General features: G+C 37.1%; 1 protein-coding gene across 1 annotated transcript in view; it reads left to right on the top strand.

The window, feature by feature from the left end:
• Nucleotides 1–16103, top strand: part of METRNL (meteorin like, glial cell differentiation regulator) — a 43333-nt gene extending 27230 nt beyond the window's left edge. The window contains exons 3-4 of the mRNA XM_014065836.2: nt 9439–9498; nt 12714–16103. Of these exons, the coding sequence (XP_013921311.2) occupies nt 9439–9498; nt 12714–13030 (377 nt within the window). The 3' untranslated portion in view covers nt 13031–16103. The remainder of the gene's footprint in view (nt 1–9438; nt 9499–12713) is intronic.
• The last annotated feature ends 806 nt before the right edge of the window (nt 16104–16909 follow it).

Here is a 16909-nt window from a genome sequence, read left to right as displayed (position 1 = left end):
ATTATACACGTTACTAGTTTTTAGAAAAAGGATTCCAACTCTGAGAACGCTTGCATTTTGTTAATATATTCTATAGGAGGAAAACCATGCTAGGCTAATCAGATGGAATCTGATAGCTCCTTTATTTCATTTTATTCAAAGTGCAAGATTTTGAAAGCTTGTGTATTTGTTAGTTGGAAAGAACCATTAGAGACCTTCCAATAGTATATTCTTTTTTTCTTTTCAGCTATAGATCTAAATTGCTAGGATCCTATAGTGAAAACTTTACCCCTGATGTGCAGGGCTTGGATTTTCAGTTACTTATGGTGGTCACTGTCATTTTTTAAACTTGTTATTTTATTGTATTCTTACATTCTCATGCAGAACTTCTATCTGACCCAGGTTTGAACTGATTAATTTGCCAAAATATGAAGATGTTGGACGAAGAGTGTTAAGAGACTTGATTTATGAGTCACATCAGAAATGGGGAATAAGAGATACGATTCACTTCTTCTCCAGAACATTTGGTATTCTTATATGCTACTAAATACCTCAGGGTTTCCCTTCTCTGAGGAGATAACCTCTTCCTAATTTGAACATTCTGGAACTTTGGGAGAAGTTTGAAGTATTTTGAAATAATGTATTATTTTTCTGTTTTTTTTTTTAAAAAAATCTAAAGTAGAATCAGAACGCTAGAAGTTAAGAAGGCTACATCTAATCTGTCATGTGATGAATAGGACCTGTTGCTTGTATTAATTCAGTGTAGCAGATGAGTAGGAGATTCAGTATAAACAAAAGAGTACACCCCCCCCCCAGTTTATACCTAAACTACAGAATCTGCCGTTGTGAATTTGTCTGATGCTTGAATGTGAATTCAATAATTAAGCTGAGTCTCTGTTTACACAGACAGCTATAGTAAAAAAAAAAACCCATGCAAATGTGAGTGCTTCCTCCATCAAAAAAGAAGAATAGGCAACCTGTTTGATCTTCAGCAATTACAACTTTCATGAATCCTTACAGTAGCCGTGCTTGGTTGGATTGATGAGAATTGTAATCTAAAATATAATGGAAGGCATCAGGATACCTATCGCTTACTTTTTTCTAAAGTAAATGTTTCAGAGGCAGTTATAAGGAGAGGGTTAGTAACCTTTTGCTGCTATTGTCACCTAAGCCTAGCTTACTGGTACCTTATATATTATACTAGACTGAGTATATAATTCAATGGTGCTTATTTACAGGGAAGTACCAGCTGCAAAAGCTATAACATCTAATTAGTGGGCAGCCTTTATTTCCTTGTTTATCATGTTTAATTGGCTTGAAAAACAGGTATTTGATGGAACCTGTTTAGGAAATATTTGAACTACAAACAATATATTAATAAATAATTGCATTGTTTTCTATTGATGATAAATAGTAGTAAACCGTGCACTCACTTTTTACTTATTAAAAGCAGTTCTGCCTCTTCTTTTTAAAAACAAATATAAAGGGATTAGTATGATACTTATTAGAGTGGCAGCAGCATTTCTTTCTCCGCCTGCTGTTGTGGTTGTTTGGCCCTTGAAGACCTCTTAGTTGAAAACAATTCCCAGCTGTTCCTAGTTCCCCATTTAAAGTTTTCAGTCCAGTCAGATTTCATCATAATTGTTGTCAGCCTTGTGGAAAATTTGACTGTCAGAACCCATATATAATTATGGAAGAACTACTAGTGTTGGAACAGATTTCCTTCTACAATGAACATAATCAAGGCCTGACCACTACTATGCCAATAGTTCAGCAAGTAGTTTATTTTTGTCTACATTGTGGATCAAAATGTTGCTGCAAAACCCTATAGATTAGGCTCTCTCTTACAGTAATAGAAGTATCAAATAAATTGCTTTTAATGAAACTTGTAAACAAAAATCTGCTTCATATTCTGCTTCGGAATCATTCTAGAGATGAATGTTAAAATCACAGAACTGCATCTCATTTAAAAATTTCAATGTTGACATTAGATATAATTTATATTACTGTTTTACATAAGCATATTGAGGACACACTCACATGGATTGGATGCTTTAATGCTGTGCCTATGACACCGCTTTATATAGTAAAACCAAAATGAGAACATTCTAGGAGAAAAGCAGTCCAGTCTCAAGAAATTTGGGGCTTCCCCCCAACACACCACCTAGCCTCATTGATAATATTAAGTGGCTAAGGATGGAGAGGAGAAGATAGATGTTGTCAAGTTTAGTTGACACACTGGTTAGAATGCAGTACTATAAGCTATTGCTGCCACCTGCCAGCAATTTGGCAGTTTGATTCTCACCAGCTCAAGGCTGACTCAGCTTTCCAATCTTCTTAGGTTGGTAAAATGAGGTCCTAGATAGTTGGGGACAATATGCTGACCCTGTAAACCGCTTAGAGAGGGCTGAAAGCCCTATGAAGCGGTATATAAGTCTAATTGCTATTGCTAAGAATATCTTTATGGTATTCTAAAATATTTTCTAACAAAAATAAAACAAGCAGTCTGATTCTCACTGGCTCACTGGTCTTCCAAGGTCAGTAAATGAGAACCCAGATTGATGGGGACAATATGCTGACCCTGTAAACCGCTTAGAGAGGTCTAAAAACACTATGAAATGGTATATAAGTCTAAGTACTACTGCTATTTTCTGTTCAACCTGGTCATGATGCAAGGCAAATCAAAATTGATAGGTTATGCCAAATGAGACATGCTATGGTTTGATAGGCATTTCTTTTACAAATTAGAAGAGCCGAGGTGGCGCAGTGGTTAGAGTGCTGTACTGCAGCCACTTCAGCTGACTGTTATCTGCAGTTCGGCGGTTCAAATCTCACCGGCTCAGGGTTGACTCAGCCTCCCATCCTTCCGAGGTGGGTAAAATGAGGACCCAGACTGTGGGGGCGATATGCTGACTCTGTAAACCACTTAGAGAGGGCTGAAAGCCCTATGAAGCGGTATATAAGTCTAATTGCTATTGCTAAGAATATCTTTATGGTATTCTAAAATATTTTCTAACAAAAATAAAACAAACATTGCTTTGTTCCTGGAGGATTATTATGGACACCTATGAAAAACATTCTGCTTTTTTTCTTGCTTGTTTTTCAAGAGTAGAGAAAGCTTCCAAATATTAATAGCAAAAGCACTTAGATTTATATACTGCTTCACAGTGCTTTACAGACCTCTCTAAGCTGTTTACAGAGTCAGCATATTGCCCCCATCAATCTGGGTTCTCATTTACTGACCTTGGAAGACCAGTGAGCCAGTGAGAATCAGACTGCCAAACTGCTGGCACCAAGAAGTCAGCAGAAGTAACCTGCAATGCTGCATTCTAACCACTGTGCCACCACGACACAGTAATGAGGGATGAATTGTTATTGGCAGCTATAACATTGCTGGAAGGTAACTAAACAATCATAAATCTGATTAAAAACAAACAAAAACAACTCTCAGAAGAAAAAGAATTTTAATGCCCAGTATAAATTTAGTTGTGACAATTTCATATCCAGTTTCCCCTGAAATTGCAGAAAAGAATTTGAAAGAAAATTGGTCTATTAACCATTGCAGGGGAGATTATTTGCATGACTTTCTTGGAGTATAAACGGATAAGGCAGGAACTCAGGCACCTGAACCTCTAATGCACCTTATATTGTGACACTATAAAAATTCATCTTTCTCCACTCCTTCCTACCACTCCATAAAGGTCTTTGGATGAACTAGGTACTAAAGGTGAAGAGGTTGCAAGGCATATCTTCACTTAGTTCAGGTCATGATACTCCCATCAGAGGAACTCCTACCTGACTTAACAGTGAGTCACTACAATGACAGCAATATGCCATAACCTCCTTAACATCCAGGCATTTGAAAGTGCACTGAAACTACTCTTCTTTTCTTGTACTTTCGGGTATTATTGTTGACCATCTATGAGGTTTGTTTTGGCTTAGAGTCCTGTGCACTGAGATTGTCTAAGCCATCTGAAGCAGGAAATAGAATAGTATTGTTGTTCTTAACACATGGTCCAATGTTGAAGAAAATAGTCAGCTTTTGCTCATAACTTGTAGTAGTAAGAGATGATACACTAACTAGAAAATCAATATGAAGGTGTAGAACATTCTATTGGTAAGAATTCCTTTCTTCTTGTAAATGTCTTGATAGAAGAACAATACTGTATCAACCGTGGCAGCTGCTTAATAACCAACTAGATTTTGGACAATCATAATTCTTTTGGACTTTAGTTTCTTTTAGAATATCCCTAGTTTGTTCGTATCCTGTTTCCCTGAAAATAAGACCTTTCCAGATAATAAGACCTCTCCAGATAATAAGCCCAATCGGGCTTTTGAGTGCATGCTCAAATAAGCCTTCTCCCCAAAATAAGCCCACCCTGAAAATATTGCAACACAGTAGCAGCCATGAGGTGACTGCCTCCTGCACCTCAAAAATAATAAGACCTCCAAGAAAAAAAGGCCAAGCACTTATTTTTTTGGGGGGGGTGTCAAAAGAAAATAAGACCCTGTCTTATTTTCAGGGAAACACAGTATTTCTTCTACTTTCTCATGCAACAGCACCTGCAGGCTCAAGTTTTCATAAAAAGTAGTAAAGGATTTTAGCTCCACTCTTATTTTTTATTCAGCATTGGTACTGAATAAAACCACCTATTTTCAAGGTACACTTAGATAATAAATTGAATTTCTCTTCCAATTGTATGAATGACCCTCTTCTTAAAATAGAAAGGACTTTTAGCTAGCAGCATGCCTGTTAAAATGACATCACACGAACTGTTATTGCTGTACTCTATTTGAAAGTCTCTACAGTTTAAAAATAATCTAAATATAGATATAATTATTCATGTTTTGAATAATTACTACATAAATCTGAATGTAACACGAAGATTTAAATTCATTAAAGCAAGAATCTTCCAGTTTTCTTTTCCCTAAGTGCCATCTTGTCATGTTCGCTGGTGACACTGAGCATAGATGCTTAGTTAAATTGATGACTTCTCATTTTTATGATGAATGTAAATGCCCTGCTGGGATAACAAAGGAAGTTGTAGTTCTCCACCCATTCCATTTTTGGGTCTCCAATGGGTAGATTTAATTAGCCTGCTGCTAGAGAGGGCAGAGTTCTGAGTGAAAAGGAATTCCATAACTGAATAGGGCATTATAGAAACATCTGCACCACCTTCTCTGTAGAAGTAGCTGGCTGAGTATAAAAAGCAGCTACATTCCTTCCTTGATTAGATTAGTGTGGGGTGTCTCTACTATTTCCAGGCTACACAGTTCTTAGCGTTGTAACAGATCTGGTCTTGAGTTTACCCTTGATCTTCCTGTCTTGAGATGTATGTGTCAGCTATTTCTCCTCTAACATACTTTAGAATTGGTTTTCTTATATGAAAGAAAATAAGTTAGCCATCCATGGTTTCATTGTGTGAATGTTTATGCACATTTATATCCTAATTTTCACATAATCCTATAATATATTTGTCTTCAATTACAATAACAATTATTGCTACAATAACTAACATGTTCTACACGCAAGTTTTCAACTAGTTTTTTATCATGGGAATCATTACCCAAGTTCATCAAAATCTGTATAGGGGAAAATCTTGTCCACACTTGAAAGATGCTGTTTAAGCCACCAAATCTAATTCCATGCTTGGTATAGAAATACAAATTAAGAATTCAGGATTGATGGTTGTTCCTCCACTCATGAGTCCAAGGTAATATCTGATTACATTCCGATTTAATTTTAATTGAAAACAGGAATTCTAACATCACATAGCCATTTTCCATTGTGTTTCTTGCTACTTCCATCTCTTTGACTAGGTGAAATATGGTAATTTTATGGCCATGAATAGTGTTTTTTTCTCCTCTTGGCAATAACAATGTGTAGCCCTAACATTTCCTGGTAGACTTCGATCTAAACATTAACGAGGTCTGAATCTGTTTGGCTTCCAAGCAAGATTAGGTTTAGCCAACTGCTCTGACTATTTCATTGTCTGTACCATAACTATTGGTTACTGAATCAAAGATAACAATCCTCCTGTGCCTTCCGTGACCCTCTGAAAGAAAAGACAATCAGATACCCAGGACACTTGGCAAAATTTGTCTCCCAAATGATGTCATGGTAATTTAAATCCCTATCATGCCTCTTTGAAAGAATTGCACTTTGCTTCTGGAAAGCATTATCCATATCTCTTTGGTTGGATAAGCCATAGTAGAGGCTAATAGCATTGCCCACATTCATCCCTCTGCTTATTTAAGCCCAGATATCTTCTGCAGTATGTTAATTCATTTGAATTCCTTAGCAGATATGATACTTTTAATACACAGTGCAACTTCTCTTTCTTAACTATTACTGATGTTTAGAAATGTTCCATTATTTTGAGTCTGAAATTTTCCAAACAAGCTTGCAACGGTTATTAAGCAAGGTTTTTTTCAAAGTTGAAAGGTTTTTTTGATCTTGAAACAGGATTATTTACAGGTGGTCCTCAATTACCACTGCAATTGGGATAGAACATTCATTGATAAATTGTTTGGTTGTTTAGTGAAACATTAGGGGACCATAACTTGTAATCTTCCTGCTGGCTCCCCCATTGACTTTACTTGTCAGAAGCCAGGTGGAAATATGCCAGATGGAAATCACATGATCCTGAGATACCACCATGATCACATGATCATGGAGATGCTACACTGATCATAAATGTGAGGACTGGTCATAAGTCCCTTTTTTTCAGTGCTTTGTAATTTCAAACAGTTGCTAAACAAATGTTCCTAATTCAGAGACTACCTGTAGAATCTGGAAAAGTTGACACAATGTGATTCAGATTCCATACATTCTGAATATAAAATATTCTGAACATCCTTGAAACTTCTCCTTTTGAATAAAATATATCTTTCTTTGCTGTATTCCAGTTACTTCATCAGTTCTTTACCATGTCTATTAAATCACATTTGTTTTTCTGAAATAAAGAGTTCAAGTTCGTCTTTATTTCTAACATTTGAGAATCAGTGTTAGGCAACCCATCTGATAAATTTATGAGCCAGTTCTCAACTCTGATTCCCATTAAACATTTTAATAGGCCCCACCAGACCAACTGTCTTCTACATGATACAAGTCCTTACATGATCCTTCATTTGAGGTTTTGGCTTTGAATTCCACCAGAGACAGTTACAACCTTTCTGATGAAGGACATGTTTACCAATCTTTATGAACCCAACTCACATAACCTGGTAATACAGACTATATGATATAATATTCCCATAATGGTGAATGTTGAATACCATAAAATATAATGTGGATAAATTTAGGAGCTAAGCAAATAAATGCCTTTATGATAAAACCAGGATGATCTTCCCAGTGTATGTATTTCTGTGGTTTCTAGCCTTTGATAAAAAAAATCTCACTCTACAGCTGTTGTTTCATTATAGACCTGTAAACTATTTGATCATTTCCAATATTTCTGTAACTCAGTGTTTATCCACCCTAGCAACTTTTAAGGTGAGTGGACTTCAACTTGCAGAATTCCACAGCCATCCCAAATTCTGGGAGTTGAAGTTCACAAATATTCAGATCTCTACAAGTGATAAACTCTGTAGTTATTAATAGCAAAGAACTCCTTCTGAAAGGACTGATAGAACCAGGTTCACCCCACCTCCTTTTGCATGCCTTAGAGCAGGGGTGTCAAACTGGCAGCCTGCGGTCTGGATGTGTCATGTGCAGACCACACCCATTCCAGCTCCATGAATGGGGAAAATGTTGCAAAAGGCACGTGATGGCAACGTGATGCAGCAAGTTTGATACCTGTGCCTTAGAGCCTTATCTAGTCTTTCCCATATGAAAACTGCCAGTCTGGAGACATTCCTGTATTATAGGCAGAGAACAATCAAGTAGCTAGTTTAAACTCTACACATATGGGTCTGGTTATACATGTCTGACTGTCACATTATAAGTGGGATAGACAGAACAGATAGACAAAATATACTGTATTTTTACCCCCATTCCAAATCTCATGAAAAAAAATGGAGGAAGTGACCACAAGATCATTTAATAGAGTAGGATAAATTGAGAGCCAAAGTTGATTTCCCAAAGAAGAAAAATGAGGAGAAATCAGTAACAACTCAGAGTTTATTTACTTACTCTTATGCCATCATATGCCATGTGCTAAATAAATAAACAATAAACAAACAAATAATAAATATCACCCCTTTTATTTTATTTATATATATAAATAAGTCAAGGCAGCAAACATACCTCAGATTTCTTCCTCGTCCTATTTTCCCCACAATAACAAACCTGTGATGTAAGTTGGCTTAAGAAAGACAGACTAACTCAAAGTTGGCCTAAGAAAGAAAGACTAACTCAAAGTCACCCAGCCAGCTTCCATGCCTAAAACAGGACTAGAACTCACAGTCTCCTGGTTTCTAGGCCAGCAGTCTTTAAGCAGTACAACAAGGGAACAGTTAAGAGGATTCAGAGGCTTGAAATGCATAAAATGTATGCTGACTGGCCTTTTTAAAGCCAGAAAGTAAGCATGAATGGGTTCTTTAGTTTCAGTCACTAATTACTATGCTGAGGGAAGAGGCAGCTTTCACAGAGGAACTGTGGCCCAAGCAAGAGAGGTTAACCCCCCTGTCCCAATATGCTGTGGTACTGAACTGTATCAGGTCTACAGCCTTTACTTTGTAGCTTAAGACAAAGTCCAAGGGAAAAACATGAAGCTACACATGGTATCTTTAATGTATAGTGTGACCTTCAGACCTCTGCCTAGCTTCACAAACCAGGGATGCAGGTGTAGGCTGCCTCTGGCTTTGTCCCACAGCCTTGTGGTGCAACTGCTCATGAATAAAGGCTACTGTGTAAGGGTACAAAACAGCTGCTGTCTCTTTCCTAGATGATTTTCTCTTTTTTTAAAAAAAAAAACCCTTCCTCTCTGTAGTCTAGGCTCAACTACATCTTATGTTTAAGGCATGGCTACCAGCTGCATCTTTATTTATGTTCTTATTTTAAATGGGCAAGCCAGTTTTGTTGGGATAATTAGGAATAAGTTTTCCTATTGCAAGTTCTGACACTTGGAATAAATTCCTAGAATCAAAGATCTTGAATTCCGAATGCATGCGGGGATGTTTGCTTGCTGAATCTTGAGGAATTGTGTTTTAAAAGTTTATCCTGACAAGTTAGCATCTGCCAACTGAAGGGAACTATTCTGCCAGGGGATACAATTCAATGTAGAATATAGATAGATATCAAAGGATTATTGTAAGAGAAAAGGTCATATTCTGGATATGACATTAAATATAATGCCCAGAATATGGACATTTTCACAGAAAATATTGCTCTGAAGACGTAGACTACACATTTGCTGACTGAATTGCATGGTGCATTAAGGTTGATCTTTAAGAAGTTCCTGGTAGAACATTTACCTTCTTGAGATACTAAAATGCCCTTCTTTGTTTCATTCTCAGCTCCCTGCCAACCTTGCAGTGACACGGAAGTCCTCTTGGCTGTCTGCTCCAATGACTTTGGTAAGTTTCCTTGATTTCTGGATGACTGCTGAGTTCACCATTGCTCTGTAAAATCCCATTCTTCCCTTGTGATAATCTGCTGGATTTGGCCTACAGAAACATCACCAAACAGTGAACAAACTGAAAGCCCCAGATTGTAACCAACAAGGGAGCCCTTTTCTGCTCATTTTGGAGTAAACAAAGTGTATCCAAGAAGTACAAAGGGGACAAGGGAGGAAAAGCCTTTATATGGGGTTTTAGCTCTGAAGAGCTTCAATTAAATCATTGTGTTTGGCTAGTTCTTTTCTACCATGGACAAAGAAAGAGACAGGCTGTGGTAATAGTGGTGGAAGTTCAAAGGTTTTTAGGAGCGAGTAATAGGAATTATCCTCTTGATGTTTCTAAATAGACCCTTGATAAAAAACTAAAACTCTGTTTCTGTGGAAGTTGTTGCTTTTAAAGATGAAGTTTATACTTAATTCTGCAGGAAATAACTACAACAGGGTCTTTTATTTTATTGGGCTCCTGACCTATAAGAAAGGAAGGATTTTCTCAAAATGTACAGAAGGAAATAAAATATTGGTGAATGAAACTTTTTATGGAATAGAAAATATTCTCTTTTACACTGGTCCAAATATAATTTGAGGAAAGGGTTTTATAAAACCTGAAAGCAAAGCAGATTCAATTCAGATAATCTTCTCTGAGTCATTAAAAAAATCATTTGATGCATAGATATCTAACAGAAATCTGTAGAATCTCTGGAAAGAAAGTGCTACAATACAGTTAGACTTTATCAGTATGCTTAGCAGAGATCCAACAGAATTATGTATTATTTTTCTCCAACTACATTTTGCTTGCAAAGATTGCCTGCCTGAAATGCTTAGATCTCAAATAGACATAAACACAGTGATCTGTGCCAGCAAAAGGTATCCCCTTTTCTGTTATGTCTCCCCCCCCCAAAGAGACAAGTGGTTTTCCTTAGTATGACTAGTGGGGTAACTGTTTTCCTCTTTATGGTAGTGAAATAGCATTAAAGCAATTTTCCCACGCTTGGAATCCAAAGTAAATGTTGTAATGAAACAGCTGGGCATGTCTGGTCTTGGACATGTGCTACAGATATAAATACAGTCTATTAGTATTGTGGATATAATAGGGGTATATTCTGAACAAGGAGGAGGATGCAACACCCAGACATTGTGGTGGGATTGCTCTTGCTCTGTCTTGATGGAAAATGTTGCCTAGACAGGTGGTGGCTTGCTGTGTGTATTTCTTCAGGGCAGAATGCCAAAGAATTCAATGTAAATGTTACTGGCCATTAATAGAATGTGATTTAAATTTCTAGGGTGAGTTTGGTGTAGGCATTTATTTATTTTAATGGTGAGGCTTATCCTGTTTAACTAATAGGCAAACTGGTCTTCTCCAGGTGTTTTGACCCCTCCAGGTGTTTTGTTTTGTTTTTTTAGGTTCCATGACACATGGTTATTTGCAACTGTATTCTGAACTTCCCAAAAGCTAAACATTGCTCCTTTCTTCATGCTAGCTTTATAGATGAACTCTTAACTTTATGCAAATGAAGAAAATATTTGTTTCCCTATTTTGTCAACTTTTGCAGTGGATAGATTGAACATTAATGAAGCGAATACTTGTTTTCCTATTTTGTGATATTTTGTAGTGGATAGATTGACTGTTGCTTTAGACACAGCTGAAATCAAGAACTGCCGTGGCTCTAAACCCCAAGATTATTGCAGTTGGCTTTAGTAGATTAAACATGGATCATAGCCTTTCTCAATTGTGAGCCCTTCAAATCTGTTGGACTAACACTTTCCAGAATTTCCAGCTTTTGACAGAATTGTAGTCCAACATATCTGGTTGGCAAAAAATTGGAGGAGGATAGTTTATGATACATTTCTTTTCTGAGGATTTAATGATTAGCAATTCCTAAAAGAGATGATTTTCCCAATATTTTTCTGGTTTTTGCACTGAGGCGATAATTTGACTTACATTGATGCATCCCATACATCAATATTAAGTCTTATTGGAAAGCCATACCGGGCATTTCCCAAAGTTTCCCTGTCCAGTTGCTTCCGACTCTAGAGGGTGATGCTCCTCTCTGTTCTTAGCCAAGGGAGCCAGTGTTGTCCAAAGATACCTCTGTGGTCATGTGGCCAGCATGATTATATATGCCGAGGCACATGGAACGCTCTTACCTTCCCCTCAAAGTGATATCTGTTTACCTACTCACATTTCTATGCTTTTGAATTGCTAGATGGGCAGGAGCTGGGGCAAGTAACAGGAACTCATGCTGTCACACAGTGCTCAAGTCTGGAACCTGGGCTGTCAGCCTTCCAGCTGACAAACTCAGTGTCTTTAACTGCTGAGCCATTGTGCCCCTTGCTTCCCAAACTGATGTCTCACATTTGTCCTCAATCTGGATGATTTGGAGGAACGTTAACCAAGGAGAACTAGAGTTAAATACATAGAGGAATGCTGCTTTAGGAATATTACATTTCAGAAATTGTGGTCTGGACATCAGGTTACAAATAAACACTAATTGTTTTCTTTTTAACTTTCTCTGAAATATCTAATGATATTTATGTATGAAGCTAGTTAAACTCTAGTTTGGTGCAATACTGTAAGATAGATCTTCCCCAGGCTGGGGATTATGAGAGTTAGGAATTAATATATTCAGAATGCAATGTTTTTGGCAACATTATTAGTTTTTGTTTAGTTTTGAAAAATGGATTTAAAACAGACCATTCTTAATCCAACCATGTTTCATATTTGTTTTTAATTTTAATTTTTAAAAATTGTAGTTTGGGGAATCACTAATAACAAACAATGAGGTGAAGCTGGAAATGAGCTCATATAAAACTATAACATTGCTTTTCCTGGATGTGTTTTAAGTACCTGAAATGGAACAAAACCCTTTCAAAAATATTACTATATGTGCATAAACTCAGATACAGAACTTAAGGTTTCAATGCAGCAATGTATAATTAAACTCACAAATGGTGTAAGAATTTAAGAACACAACAGAATTTGCCTCATTTGGGGAGGGATCTTAACATCTGGTCCTGTCATTCCTTTTCTTCCAGGATGCCACTGAATAAATATTTTGTTAACCAAAATCCCATATATGTATATTAAAGACAATGATAAATGCTCATATAAAAGTGGATCTCAGGGTAGCTCTGTATCTAACTGGGCTTTTCTTTTCTGCCTGTGTTTCTTCCTAGTTGTCAGAGGTACCATCCAAAGTGTAATCAACGAGGAGGATCAGCAAGATTCCATTATCAGTATAAACATCAATAGAATCTACAGGCAGAAAACAAGGATCTTCAACTCTGCTGAGGAGAGCGGTCGGTGGCAAGGACAGATCAAGACTCTGCTTCAATGTGGGGTAAAACCAGGAGAGGGAGACTTCCTCTTCACAGGCAGTATGCACTTTGGGGAGGTCAGGTTAGGCTGCGCCCCACGTTTCAAAGACTTCCAAAGGATGTACAAAGAAGCCAAGGACAAAGGACTAAATCCATGCGAAATTGGCCCAGACTGAAACGATGTTCTTCAGCTGTAGGTTACTCTTAGAGCTCAGCCAGAACTAATTCTTAGTTGCTGCAGATCTGCTGATTTAAATGGAACTAATAACAGAGAGGAACCATCTGATGTCAGAAACAAAATATTCTCCTTTAAAGAGGTCTGTAAGAGGAGACTGGATGAGCGTTGAGTATGGAGGATCCTTGAAGCCTAGAGACTCATTATTGCTGCTTGGAGGCTGGGCTTCTTACAAATCCCGAGGTACTTTCTAACCCTATGACCTTATGACTATAAGAACCACACAAGCTGGTCTTTGCGGCCAATGGCTTGCTTATGGAATTGACTGAAGTACAAAGCTAGAACGCAATCCCGCATTTAGTCCATTTGAACTAAATTATTTTTATAGGTTCCCCAGGGTGGGGAGGAATGAAATGCGTCACAGTCCTTGTCTTAAAAATATCAATCAACCAACGAACCTTTGAATCTTTGTAATGCTAATGTGTAAAATGTGTTAAGCAGATGTAGCATTTTGCATGGTATACGCAGACGACAATGTGGTAGAAGCTGGCGAACCCATTTTAACATTGATGCTTTGTTGAAAAAGAAAAAAAAATAGGCTTGTTATACAATTTTTTTTAAAAATGGTTTCCCATGACAGGAATTTATGGAATTAAACACTTGCTTTTCTTTTTTAAAGAGAGAGAATGTACAATTACCACCTGCAGTTTGTGTTCAGCGTGGATGAGTTGATTCCATTCCAGAGAAATAAAATGTTCCTGGATTTGAGCCAATGTTGTTGTGATTCCCATGCTGCTTCTGCCTTCTGCACTTTTAAATTTAACTGATTGGTATCTGCACCAAGGTGGCAAAAGGGCTATTTTAAGTACAGATTTTGTTTATGTAAAACACTTGCACCACCTTCCAGGGACTGAAAACTTGCCTTCTTTCTGAAGGCATTTGAAAAGCTGATAGCATCTTGAATGGTAACACTACTCGGTACACCATACCAGCTTTGCTCAAATCTGAGCAGCTCTTGTGTCGTTGCTCTTCATTTACAAAATTTACATGCTTTTTTATAAATGAGGTTTAGTGTTTCATTAAAAAAGTTAAAATACAAATACATTTGTATTAAATAGATTTGAAATACAAATTTAATATAATGGAGATGTCTTAGTACAATCCACTCGTGCCTGATGTTATTACTACTTTTTCATTGGGAATTGAATTTCTATTTATTCTCAGTTCTCTTATCTTCATAATATTCTTCGGCACCAGTCTTTCACATTCTCGGCTTTCCGTGTTTATTGTGAGGACTAAAAAAATTGCAGCAATCATATAAAACAATAGTAAAGAAATGGATTATTTAGCATTCCACAAGAACTTTGAAGGCATGGGATAGCCTCTGTACACTATAAAGCCAACGATTGATGTAAATTGGTGTTGCTATAGAACAACTGAAAAGGTTTTTCTGCATATTTTTTTTCATTTTTACTTATACAGTAATATATATTGGGTCCAAATATTCAGCTACTTTCATTTGACCCTTTTATAAATGTATATACTCCACTTTTGATTAAATGAATCTCCCGATTTATTTTGTGTGCCTTCAAGTTCAGTGTTGACTCCTGGCAACTGCCTGGACAAGTCCCTGCAGTTTTCTTGGCAAGATGTCAGAAGTGGTTTGCCTTTGTCTCCTTCCAAGAGCTGAGAGTGTATGACAGTGCCTAAAGTGGACTAGAACTCATTCTCCCAGTGTCCAGCCTGCTGCCTTAATCGCTACATCAAACTATATCTCCCCAAATTCACTTGCAACAGATTAAAATATGTCTATTACAATAGTTGCAAATTAAAAATTGCAATAAAATCAACAATAAACGCTCAATAATCGCACACTGAATTGTTGTTCTTCTATGCCCTGCCAATGCAAATAAAAACACCCACAGTGTAATATCTCTTTCCCTCTTGGGCCCTTATTTAAGTCAGTTTCCTGAATAAGTCTTCAGGCTTTTCAGGTTTCTTCTGAAGGAAAAGTTGTTCTGATTATATCCCCATATTTTAAAGTTAATTTATGCCTTCCCAGCATGTCCATGAAGCATCTATTTTTGTCCTATAAATATTGGCTGGAGCCTGGCTTTTCTCTTGAAGTTACCAGCCACGCTGATCACTCCCTTTCCAGCTCTATTCTAAGTTCTTTGTCCTCCCTACATCTTAGGCTTTGCCATATGGCAAGTTCTCTTTTGTGTGGGAAGTTTTCAAAATTGCTGACATGCATTGCTACATGCTTATTATCTTAATACTGGCAGGTGCACTCATAAAAATTAAAGACTCTATAAGGGAGGAGTCAACAACAGTAATTTAATACACAGCCCATTTTTTAACAACAAAAAGTCTTTAAGTGGAATATCATGGTCATGATCTTCATGATGGGCCACACCGGATGGCCAGTGATGCTACTCTCTGTTTTTATGTTGTGTTGTCAAACTTAACCTGTGGCTAAGGCTGTTTCTCTTGAAAGGCTGTCAGATCACTTGAAAAGAAGGGATGGTGAGTTGTAAATTGAAGTGAAGAGCCACTTCTTGCTATGAAAGGAAATCTTAAGTATCTCTTATGAATTGCTATTTTCCTTCACACTAAAGCTAATATAGAAGATTATATGGTGTTTAGGATTTGGCAGCATTTTAAGATCCAAGGGTGTGTTTTTTTCTTAAAAATATTTTAAAGATCCTTTTGAAAGTTGAAGCTGATTGATTTCAAAAACAGCAATATGCATTTGAATGCTGCAGTTGCAATGAATTAATTTAAAGAAATAATGTTAGTATGTCTGAGCTTTCTAAGTCAGAAAATCTATGATATTGATAATGGGAAATGTTGGGAAAATAAAAACTACAAATTTTCAGCTATAGCCTTTAGCAGCTTGACTTGTCGGTTTGACCTGACAGGCTCCTAAGGGGAGTGGAAGAGGAGGCCAGTGTATTGACCTCACTCTTTGATAGAGAAGAACTGGAATTCATGATATGAAGAATGGTAAAGCCACGGGATTAAATGATATTCATGTTGAACAAATAAACATTTTGGAGATTTTTCCAAGCAAATGGTTGTCATTACTTTTTAATGAATGTGTGGCCTCAAATTGTATTCTGGAGATTTGGAGGAAAGCCCAGGTTATTGGACTTCTGAAACCCAGAAAAGAACTGAACGACCCAAAGAATTTTAGTCCAATTTCCCTCTTTTGCTATCCTTTCAAACTCTATGAGAGAGTTCTATTAAGTAGAATGTTTCCTGTCATTTAACAAACTCTTATTCCTCAATAAGCTGGTTTCCTCACAGGCCAGATAGTTAAACACATCCAGCACACAGAGGATGGTTTTCATTTAGGTCTAATCATGGGAGCTGCTTTTATGGATTTATCTGCGGCTTATGACACAATTGATCACAGGAAGCTTCTCTTAGAATTATACAATATCACACATGGCCTTGCTCTGACTATTTGTATTGATGAATTTTCATTGCTTTCCAGGGGAAAAAGAGCTGGTGGAAGCCCAGCAATATGGTCTTCACCAGGGGAATGTTCCTGCCCTGCTATTATTCAGTATATACACCAATAATCAATCCATTGGTCTTAATACATTATCTTTTATCTATGCTGATGATTTGTCACTTACCACCCAGGGAACTAACTTCTGGTTCTTAAGAATATGTCAGAATACTATAATGTGAATGGGCTAAAACCTGACTATCAAAAAAAAAAAAAAAATTCAGTGCATTCCATCCCCCAAAACAGGCAGGCCAGATGTAGGCTTGATATTACCTGGAATGAAGTGGCGCATTGTGAAAATCCACATTACCTTGGTGTTACACTGGACCAAACATTCACCTTTAAAAGACATCATTACAATTT

Source organism: Thamnophis sirtalis, unplaced genomic scaffold (assembly GCF_051295495.1).
Source record: "Thamnophis sirtalis isolate CommonGarterSnake01/CBP01778 unplaced genomic scaffold, rThaSir2_p1.2 scaffold_3, whole genome shotgun sequence".
Classification (NCBI taxonomy): Eukaryota; Metazoa; Chordata; class Lepidosauria; order Squamata; family Natricidae; genus Thamnophis; species Thamnophis sirtalis.
The sequence above is the reverse complement of the archived record's forward strand: the minus strand, read 5'-3'. Positions and strand labels throughout refer to the sequence as shown.